General features: G+C 42.4%; 1 protein-coding gene across 8 annotated transcripts in view; it reads left to right on the top strand.

Annotated features, from left to right (window-relative positions):
* The window catches only part of Hivep2 (human immunodeficiency virus type I enhancer binding protein 2), a 194,210-nt gene extending 183,259 nt beyond the window's left edge, over window positions 1–10,951 (top strand). For 7 of the 8 annotated variants that reach the window (XM_013351420.2, XM_013351422.2, XM_026786467.1 and 4 more), the window contains 3 exons: window positions 2,729–2,830; window positions 3,509–4,404; window positions 8,485–9,309. In XM_013351420.2, the coding sequence (XP_013206874.1) occupies window positions 2,729–2,830; window positions 3,509–4,404; window positions 8,485–9,309 (1,823 nt within the window). Of the gene's footprint in view, window positions 1–2,728; window positions 2,831–3,508; window positions 4,405–8,484 lie in introns of all 8 variants that reach the window. The other variant, XM_013351421.2, reaches the window with a different exon arrangement.
* Window positions 10,952–11,489: the final 538 nt, after the last annotated feature.

The following is an 11,489-nucleotide window of genomic DNA, read 5'->3' as shown; positions in this document are numbered from 1 at the left end:
TTTTTTTTTTTTTTAGGACACACTGCAAATCCACCAGTCATTACAAAGGTTATGTCTTCACCAGGCATGCTGTCAGGAGAGGTGAATGGAACTGGATGATGAAACAATCCATTTCTAGGTAGCTGATTAAATTGGCTCTGAACCATTGCCTGGACCATCAGCAGGAAATGGTGTACATTGGATCATTAATGGAATTTCCATGGCAGCCTTTGGAAGTATATAGTTAGAGGTCTTGTGGGGGTGAGCAAAACATTCTAGGAAGCCCCACAGGACTCATCTGCTGCTGAAGTACCTGCTTTTCAGAGTTCTTTTTTCTGAGCGCAAATGTCTGTGAAGACCTCCTCCTTGCCTCTGCCGAGCTCCCAGCGCTCTCTTGTCCTCTTTGCTCTCGTATGCTACCTCAAGTGCCCGTGACTTCTGCAAATCAAAGCCAAGATGGGACTGTTTCCACTTCTAACCCCTAACTTCAAACCTACTTAGATGGGTGGGGGGGGGGGATCTAGAGCCCACCTGAGTTCCTCTCTGGAATAAGAATATGTATACTAAGAAGAAGCATACTAAATACAGTTAGCCTTGTGCCTATGAGGGATTGATTCTGGGACCTCCCACAGATACTTACTCCCCCATACCAGGTCCTGTATTACTGGCACATAGTTCACATTCTCCTGTATACTTTAAATAATTTCTGGGTTTCTTTTTTTTGTAGGTTTAATAAAGTTAATTTTTTTATTAAAAATTTCTGCCTCCTCCCCGCCTCCCTTTTCCCTCCCCTTCCCCCCACTCCCCACACCCCACTCCCCTCTAGTCTGAAGAGCAGTCAGGGTTCCCTGCCCTGTGGGCAGTCCAAGGTCCTCCCCCCTCCATCCAGGTCTAGGAAGGTGAGCATCCAAACAGGCTAGGCTCCCACAGAAACAGTACATGAAGTGCCATTGTCCTTGGCTTCTCAGCAGCCCTCATTGTCTACCATGTTCAGAGAGTCCATGCTTTTTCAGTCCCAGTTCAGCTGGCCTTGGTGAGCTCCCCTTAGATCAACCCCACTGTCTCAGTGGGTGGGTGCCCCCTTCGTGGTCTTGACTTCCTTGCTCATGTTCTCCCTCCTTCTGCTCCTCATTTGGACCTTGGGAGCTCAGTCCAGTGCTCCAATGTGGGTCTCTGTCTCTATCTCCATCCATCGCCAGATGAAGGTTCACTCTGATGAGTCCCCCAGAACAGGATCAGGTTCCCTTGCTGGCCAGGAACCTCGCTGACAAAAGGCCTACCTTGCTGCAGGCAGGCTATTGAAGCAAAGCAACTCCCGCCCGCCCCATTGCCCTCAGCACCCAGTCCCTTCTGGGTTTTTTTTGGATACCTTATACAATGTAATTGCTGGGGAAGTGTTTAAAATCATATTGTGTATTGAATACCGAAGAAAGAAGTTTAAACTTGTTCAATACAGATAATATGCTTTTCATTTTTTTAATATCCTTGGGTGAGTCTACAGATATAGAAGTCATGGATACAGGGGACTGGCTGTAAATTATCTTGTCATAATTAGCATCACACCCATATGCATACCATCCACACAAAAACTGTAGCAGAAACTGTTGTTGTTGTTGTTTATCCTTTGTACTTTTTGGCTCGTTGTGTTCTCTGGGGGCGCACCACCCAGCTCCCAAATAAATCACAAACAGATTGTTATTATTATTTATGAGTGTCCAGCCTTGGCTTGTTTCTTGCCAGCTTTTCTTAACTTAAATTATCCCATCTACCTTTTCCCTCTGGGCTTTTATATTTCTTACTTTTATTCTCAATCCAGGGGTGGCTGGGTGGCTGACCCCTGATGTCCTCCTCTCCTTCTTCTATCTTGCTCCTTCTCTTCCTTTCTTCTTCTGTTTGTAATATCTGATTGCCAGTCCCCCACCTATATTTGGTACTGCCTTGCTATTGGACATTAAGTACTTTATTTGACCATCAGGTGTTTTAGACAGGCAAAGAATCACAGCTTCACAGTTAAACAAATGCAGCATCAACAAAAGCAACACATATTTACATCATTAAAGAAATGTCCCACAGCGTGAACAAAAGTAACACACCTTAAAATAATATTCCCCAACAAGAAACAGACAAGTTTTATGAATTTGCAGAAATTTAATAAATTTAAGTAACTTATATCTTTAAGAATTAAGTTTCAGGACAGGCTCCAAAACCGCAGAGAAACCTTGTCTCAAAAAAAAAAAAAAGAATTATTATAGCCCCCAAATTTTTGAGCTCCTTAAAAAATTGCAGGTAAGATGTTTTGATAAGAGCAATAAAGGTGTAGAAGTATTTTTGTTGGAGGTATGGTTAGCTATGTAAGCAACGAATTAATAATAATGTGAGAGCAGTTTTTAGAAAAAAATATTTGTGATTTATTGATCTATTTAATAGAAGCATAGCTCTAGTAGAGAACAAATGCTTTCATTAGGTTGAGTTTCCAGCGAGGCTGCTAGGAGCCTGCGCTTGAAAACCAGATGCATCCTGGTATATGGGTACTCTGTTGTCAAGATGATAGCAGAAAATGGAGGGCTAATTTCATCAGAATGAAAGAACAGGCTCTGCACATCTCAGCTGACCCCTGAATCTCTTTTCGATATGTTTTATAGTGTAGAAAGATGTATATACACAAGGTAGTTCATCACACATATTTGGCTTCAATCGTCACAGTTTGAGAGCCAGTTAATTCTCTTGTTTTCTTGTTTGTGTTTCCCAGGAAACCTAACGAAACACATGAAATCTAAAGCACACATGAAGAAATGCCTGGAGCTGGGAGTCTCAATGACATCAGTCGAGGACACAGAAACTGAAGAAGCAGGTGTGTGACTTACTGAGTTGATTAGCCTGTTTGGTGGGCTTTATAGCCCAGTGGCTGCCTGTCACTTTCTTAAATACTGTGCAGGAAATGAAATGGCACACTGAATTGCCTACCTTACTAGGAACATAGTTGTATCTAAAAATGTGAAGGGCTGTGTGTGTGTGTGTGTGTGTGTGTGTGTGTGTGTGTGTGTGTGTGAGCAGGATGCGGTTATGATTTATATGTTATGGAGCTTTTGGAGGAAGTTGAAAGCATTTTAATGTGTTAGTATTCCTATTTAGAGGAGACTCAGTAGAAAAAATATCCATGGTTACCCTCAGTCAGTAGAGAATCTGAAGGTCAGCAAACCTCCTGAGGCAACCCTCTTAAATCAAACTGGCACCTGAAGCAGCAGAGATGGCCGATGCCTTTGTTATCAGCAATATTAACCACGCCCATTTGTTTAGAGTTTCCCAGTGCAACATCTCTGAAGTCTAAAGCATGAGATCCTGTTCTGGACTTCTCAGGGATGAAAGCAAATAGGCAGGGCAAATAAGTGTCCAGGGGTAGCTCCGAGGTGTGATTGATTGTTTCAGAGGACCAAGGGGCCAAGGGAAGCTTTAAGAACGAGTGCTGGGGCAGACGGGAGCTCCTAGCCTCGAACGTGGGACTTTAATCACTGTTATTGGACTGTTTCAGAAAATATGGAAGATTTGAACAAAACATCTGAGAAGCATAGCATGTCCAGCATTTCAACTGATCACCAGTTCTCAGATGCTGAGGAATCTGATGGCGAAGACGGAGATGACAACGACGACGATGATGAAGATGATGATGACTTTGATGACCAGGGAGATCTGACACCCAAAACAAGGTCAAGAAGCACCAGTCCTCAGCCTCCTAGGTTCTCCTCTTTGCCTGTCAACGTTGGCGCTGTACCCCATGGAGTTCCTCCAGATAACTCTCTGGGACATCCTTCATTGATCAGCTATTTGGTTACTCTGCCAAGTATTCAGGTTACTCAGCTCATGACACCCAGTGACTCTTGCGAAGATACCCAGATGACAGAGTATCAGAGACTGTTCCAGAGCAAAAGTACGGACTCTGAACCAGACAAAGACAGGTTAGACATCCCGAGTTGCATGGATGAAGAGGCCATGTTGTCTTCGGAGCCGAGCTCCTCCCCAAGGGACTTCTCCCCCTCGAGCCACCATTCTTCACCAGGATATGATTCTTCACCCTGTCGTGATAATTCGCCAAAGAGGTATCTGATACCCAAAGGAGACTTGTCACCTAGAAGACATTTATCACCTAGAAGAGATTTGTCACCCATGAGGCATCTGTCACCAAGAAAGGAAGCGGCATTGAGGAGAGAGATGTCTCAAGGGGATGCTTCGCCAAGAAGGCATTTGTCCCCAAGGAGGCCATTGTCTCCTGGAAAAGACATGGCAGCAAGAAGAGACCTCTCTCCCAGAAGAGAGAAAAGATATATGACGGCCATCAGAGCACCATCTCCCAGAAGGGCTTTATATCATAACCCTCCATTATCCATGGGACAGTATCTGCAAACAGAGCCAATTGTATTGGGGCCTCCTGTAAGTATGACCTGAGCTCTCTTTCCACCAAAGCTGCAGAACATTGGTATTTACCGTAGCATAATTGTAAGGCGTTTATTATAACGTGGTTGTCTCTTGAGGGAAGGAGGGAACCTATTAATACAAATAGCAGGAAGATATTTTTATTACACACTGTGTTGGTGACGTGGCTGTGGCATTATTCCAGGTACAATATTGCATCAGATCAGGAGGGAACTTCCAGCTGGGAACAGGTGAAGCCTTTGGAATGTTTTCTAAGCTTAATTAATTCGAGGCATGAGCCCTGGGGATGGCATGCCTGCATAGTCAAACATGAGGACACTCCCGTGTCAGTGATAGGCACTCTTCAGCAGGTGAGGACTCTGATCCAGTCCTCGTCCTTGACTTCCAAAATGCTTTGGTAAAAATATATTCATGACATTTCCCGACGTGAGTGCTCATGGGAAAATGGTCAGGGCCGAGAAAAAGGCAGTGCGTCACTCGGGTAGCTCAGGAGTCAAAGGCACAGAGGCTTCTGTGTTTGTTGCTGTTCTCACCTGGTAGAGATGCTAAGTGAAAACGCAGGTCTAGAGAATGAGCAGTCAGAGAACTTCGAGAATATTCTGAGGCTTCTGCCTTTCATCTTTACTATAAACCAAGGTGGCAGCAGTGGTGGTCATAGACCAGCCTGAAACCAGGGTTTTAGTAACCAGCCGTTGAGAGAAGCCCAGGAGATCTTGGGGTCTCTTTTCATCTGGAGAGGGCTGTCAAAAGACAGGCAGCACAGAGGCCTGATTCTGGGTTTGTTTCCTTTAAGAGCCTTTTTAGTTTCCGGATCTTTGTTTCTGTCTGTATTCTCTTTGCTCTGGATTCTGTCTGATATAGCATGGTCTTTCTCAGTCATAGAAGCCACTGCCAACTCCTAACTCTCTCCATCGCTGCCCTTGAGGCCTGTTCCCTCCTTCTCATCACCTACTGCTGTCTTGAATCATAAGCTCACACTGTCGTTCTCGAACTTCAGGAACGCTCCCAGCTTTCCTCCCTGTATCCTCATCACCCTTTTTCATAAATCAGGTACAAAGTTTTATCCTGATGTTGCAATCCTGCAGAGACATGCTCAGCAGTATGGACATGACTGACTTCAACCTAATACACTAGCAAGTTAAGAAAAGACACCACATCTTTGCACATCTATGTATCTTGTGTAGCATAAGTTACTGCATCATGGATGTGAAGCTGGAAGTTCCTCTGGGGTAGCATCAAATGCTTCCTCTGATGGAGACATGGTGATGCTGGCAGGGTGTACTAAACCAGTCCTGACCCATCATCTTTGAAACTTTTGATTCAGCATTTGGCCAAATGGCCCATAACTGGCCTGTATGAGGTGGTGGAACTCTTTCAGGCAATCATATCGGGAAAACAGAGACATTGATTTAATATGCTGTTAAACTCGAGCAAAGGAATTAAGGAATTAATTAACTAATTAATTAAAGAAATTAAGCAATAAAAGAATTCATCTAATTTTGACCTTCTAATTGAGACTACAGAGTAGTTGGAAGAAAATTAGTTTCATCAGTTACTGAGTTTGTACTAGTTTTTGTGCAGGGTCTTGTTTATTTTATTTTGTTGTTTCTTTCTAAAATGGCTGGGTATCTCCCAGAGCTCATAGACTTCATCACTGACACAGCCTTTGGCCTGCTACCCAGTCCAGTTCTGTTGATGTGCACTCTTCCCTTTTGGATGAGCAGGGAGACTTTTCATCTTTCTGTGAGGTGTGAACAAGGTGCTCCTGGTCAGAGCAAAATAGACCTGGCTGTGTGTGCTCTGACAGGTATTTCTTCTGACTGCTTTCTCAGATGAAGGCATCTAACAATGTATGAAAACATCAGACTGGAATATGACTAACCTTAGTCCCTTTTCTAGAATTCTGTTGTCATTGTGCCAACATTGATGCAGGCCCCACAGTACAGGGACTGGTATGAAAAGACTCTGATGCCCACTCTGATACAAGAAATAATTGATTTAGTCTCAATTTAAGGCCAGATTTAGGGAAGGCAGCATGCAGGACTAAGATTCCACCCACATATCTTCTGGTAGAGAATAGAATTTTAAAAGCCTGTGCGTTTTATTCATCCAGTCCTATGGTCATCACTTCACTTCTGATCAGTGACGATCTGAATCTGAAATATCAATTGAGAGCCAAGCTTTTATTGGATTTAGGACACCCAGAATGTCTTCTAGTTTTAGAAACTAATCCATCACTCTGTTATCAGCCTAGAGTAGGGAATCTCAAGTAGATCTGTGTAATGGTACATCTCTCCTAGTGTCTTCTGCTGACCCCTTCCTCGGCCAGCTGATAAAATCTGCACTCTCAGGAGGTATATGCAGTGGATGGCACAAAGAACAAACAGAAACATAACAGGAAAATGGAAACATACCCAAGTCGCCTTTTATTTTAAGCCTTTAAATCTCTGATAACTATTGTTTCCAAATAATTCATTTTCTTTGGAGATGATTATCTTTCCAAATACTTCCTAATTCCACAAGCATTAGGGTTCCTCTGCCTTAACTGGTGTTTGATGACTTGTTCTTTTTTAAAGCAGAGTGGAGGGTCAGGAATTCTATGTATACAGCATTTAGGGGAGTCTTCTTGAGTCCTGAAATATTCCCCCATCGTAGCTTGTGAGGTTCTGGCAATCCCAAGGCTGGTGACTGAACCATTTCATCTGTGTTATAGAAAAAAAAAAAATTTGTCTGTAGCTTGGATAAGATGTAGCCCAGAGCACAACCAATTCCAAGCATGGCACACAGTAGCAGGCATATGCATCATTTAGAGTTCCTGAGCCAGGCTCAAATCTAAATAGAACTGGGTGAATCTTTAATGGTAAGAATCAGTCCTTGAATCTGAGAGTGGAGGCATCCTTGAGATAAATTACAACAGATTTTAAGATTGCTTTCCTAGATTACTGCTGTACCTGACAAATTTTTAATCTATCTTGAGTTCTCATATAAGCCAACAGTGGAGTACATTATTAATGAATCATAACAATTGAGGATCTTATATATTTACTAGAGCACAATAATCCAGCAATCTGAATTATGTTCTGCTACAAAAACAAGTATAGCAAATTAAACCTTCATTTCAGAACTAAAACCATGAAATCTGGCTCCGGTTTCTAAATACTTTTGCTTAATTTTCAAGAAAACATTTATGTTATAAGTAATATCAACAGAGGAATTGAGGCATAATCATATTTGATTTCCAACTATAAAATTGAGTATAAATGATTAACTGTTAAACACATGTGATGGTTAGCAACTACCTGCTTCCTTCTCAACACAGTCATTTCTGTAAGATTTGGCCTTGAACGAGGACTTGAAGAAACCTACATTCTTTATCAGATCTCTTCTTAGTAGGTGTGCATTCTTGTAGGTTAGTGTAAGACCTCTCCACAGCAGGGATATCTTCCACTAGATAGATGCTCACCACAAAGTGACCTTTCCTGAGGAGGGATGTGTTCCTGTAGCCCAAGACATTGCACAGGACAAAAACTGGTTTGCGGTTTCTCATAACCGCCCAGCCATCCTTTGTGGGCAAAAGGGTTTTCCTATAAGCCTCTGGCTAACTTGTCATTTATTTCTACCTCGTCTCAAGAATATCTTTCAGCTCAGCCTAATACATAAGTAGTTGATAATATTATCTTCTTTTAATTTCAATCCCATCAGTATTTGCTAGTTGTTTATTGTTTGTTTGGTTTTCTTTTTTTGTTTTTTTGCATTGTTGTTAGTTGTTTTCCTAGTAAATCCATTCTTTTCATTTGCTCTTATGAAGAAAACAGCCCACGTGCGACTTTGTGCCTTGTGGGAAATTCACTGGATACTTTAGCACCGTGCTATTTAGAAGCAAAAGCCACTGTCCACAGGCCCGCACCTTCATTAAAGAAGTGAACAAAGACAGCTGAGAAATCTATTCAGTTTTGAGAAATTCTTCCTAGGTGCTGGGCATCCTGAGGGAGGATGGGGGGGGGAGGGAGGAAGTTTAGCACAAGAATGGAAAATGGTTGGATCTGAACAAACTCTGTGCTCTGTTTTCCTGTGTAGAATCTAAGAAGAGGATTACCTCAGGTTCCTTACTTCAGTCTCCATGGAGACCAAGAAGGTGCTTATGAACATCACGGCTCCAGCCTTTTCCCTGAGGGTCCTACTGACTCTGTCTTCAGTCATCTTCCACTCCACTCTCAGCAGCAAGTACGAGCTCCTATCCCCATGGTGCCAGTTGGTGGGATCCAGATGGTTCACTCCATGCCACCTGCCCTCTCCGGTTTACATCCTCCACCCACATTGCCTCTGCCCATGGAGGGCTCTGAGGAGAAGAAAGGAGCACCAGGGGAGGCCTTCACTAAGGATCCCTACACCCTTTCCAGGCGGCATGAGAAACAAACCCCTCAAGTTTTACAGTCATCTGGTCTACCTAGTTCACCTTCCTCCCCACGGCTATTGATGAAACAGAGCACTTCAGAAGACAGCCTAAATGCCACAGAGAGGGAACAGGAAGAAAACATACAGACTTGCACAAAAGCCATCGCCTCCCTCCGGATTGCCACAGAAGAGGCAGCTCTGCTTGGGGCCGATCAGCCCACATGGGTGCAGGAGTCCCAGCAGAAACCCTTGGAAAGTGCACACGTCAGCATCAGACACTTTAGCGGGCCTGAGCCAGGTCAGCCTTGTACCTCAGCCGCCCACCCTGACTTACACGATGGTGAGAAGGACAGTTTTGGTACATCACAGACTGCAATAGCCCACTCTACATTTTACAGCAAGAGCAGTGTGGATGAGAAGAAGGCGGACTTTCACAGCAGCAAGGAATTATCTGTAAGCACAGAGGAAGGCAATGAACCTTCGGCAGAAAAGAATCAGCTACATTGATCTGAGATGCATGGACGCATTCATTTCCACATCTCTCCCCCCACCTCTTTTTTTGTTTGTTTTTCTAGGAATAGAGGTAACCGAGTTGATAGCATGCCTGTCCTAAGTTACAGTAGTTGGCTATTATAAATACTTTTGTTACTTTGAAGACAATTAGGTAAATTAACAAGTCATCTTGAGCCTGACCAAAACAAAATTTGAAATTAACCTATTGGGTCTGGTACTTTTAAGATTGTACAGATGTTTGTGCCTTTTCTTTACTTTGCTTATATTCTTATAAGCATTTTTTAGCAGTAATTTGTACATATTTTAGAATTTGTGTATCTGCTTTGTAATAAATGTAATTTCTTTCCTCTTTTGGACACTTGGATCTAAATGGTGTAAAGCAAAACAGCATCAATATATATGTGAGGTTGCACTAAAACATATTTTTATATGATAAAAACTGAACAGCTTTTATGTACAGCTCTGATTCTGTAATACTAATATTTATTTTGTTTCATAAATTGTACATTTTTTTCTTAATGTTGTGGATTGCTTTTCTATGTGAAGCATGGATTTACTGTTGCGTAACTAGAACAGAAACGTCCATTGTAAGCAAGATATTTAAGCTAGAATATCTTATTCTGCACTTATGCATTAGTTACAAAAAAAAAGATAAAGGATGTATCAGTTGGTTCTTAACTTGTAAATTCTTTTTGTCTCGTTTGCTGGATTGACAATAACTTAAGTGCTGATTGTGATTTTTAAATGGATAGTACCGTAAAGCATTAAAGTAAACAATGTGCTATTGTGAGTTTTTTCAAAGCTTTATAAATCAGTTATAAATAATATTAAAAGTATTTGGTCTTATGTGAACATGTTGATCTATATACTCATCTAAAAATATGGGAAAAAAAACATTCCGCCCCATGTAAATATGAACAAGTGCATCACTGGTACAGTTTTGTGTAACTCAGTTGGACACTAGGTTGCCACAGACCTATGCTAGGGTGTCTTTAAAAATTCAGATGACAAAGCACATGGGACTGTGTAAAAGCTTGGTTATCGGCCGGCCCGGTGGCTTGGTAGGCAGTGCTGTGCGCTGCCCATGGAAAAGACCTGGGCTTAAAAATCTTGGTTCTTGCTGCACAGGTCAGTGACTGGAACTAAGGCTGCACGGAGGGATTGCACTTGGACTTGAGGGTTGGGTGTGGAAGTGGGGAAAGGGGATGGAGACCTGCTCCCCAGCTCTTCCCATCAGCCTGTCCATATGGTTACAGGGTTCACATCAGCATTAGGGGATGCCGCCTTGCCCTTTGTACAGGGGAAGAGTGTCACTCCTGGCTGTCTCAGGGGGAATGAAGAGAAGCCTTCAAGAGAAAGCAACTCTTGGGAGGAGGAAGTTTTTTTGTATATAACCTTCAGAATGGCTTTTGATCAGTGTTGAAGGTGGGAAGAGCCTTTGCAGGTCCGGAAGAGTGGAGTAGAGAGAGGGGTACAGCAACATGTGCACACACACACGCACATGTATGTGCATGCGCACACACAATCTGGGTTATCTTTGTGCTATATCGTGGATTATAATTCTGTGAAACCAAGTTTGTATATTGAATTACATTAAGGAGTGTTCTTTAAAAAGAGAAATAAATATATAATTACATGCTTGAGGTGTCTAGTTTTTGTGTGTGTATGTTTTACACTTCATCTTTTGGTTTTGTTTCCTGGAGGATTTTGATGCTATTAACCTATACTTGGTGATTTCAGTTACTATGTTCTTTCCAAGCTGAGGCGTGCCAACTGCAGATAGTCAGCTGTTGTCTTCGGTGGGTCATCTGAATCGCAGAGATGGCAGGCAGTTTCTAGAGTGTGGTCCTAGAAATGGTATCATCCAAACCAAAGCTTGAGCCTGGGAAACAGGCAGTGTCTGAATAGTCTCGGACCGTTTCCCCCCATCTCACTCTCAGCACACAGACTCGTATGCAAATGAAATTCCGCTAGAAAAATCTTTTGCTGCTGTTTTTAAAGTCAAAAACCATCAGACATATACCATAGCATATCTACAAATCATGGGGATTTTAAAGAAAAGATTCTTTTTAGTAACAAAAGTAATAAAAATGACCATAAAAGGTCAAAAGCTCTTAGTGTTTTAGTGTTTTTATGATAAAATCTCAAGTTTTGTGTGTGTGTGTGTGTGTGTG

This window comes from Microtus ochrogaster, linkage group LG4 (assembly GCF_000317375.1).
Source record: "Microtus ochrogaster isolate Prairie Vole_2 linkage group LG4, MicOch1.0, whole genome shotgun sequence".
Classification (NCBI taxonomy): Eukaryota; Metazoa; Chordata; class Mammalia; order Rodentia; family Cricetidae; genus Microtus; species Microtus ochrogaster.
Note: the sequence above shows the minus strand (reverse complement) of the source record. Positions and strands in the feature narration are given on the sequence as shown.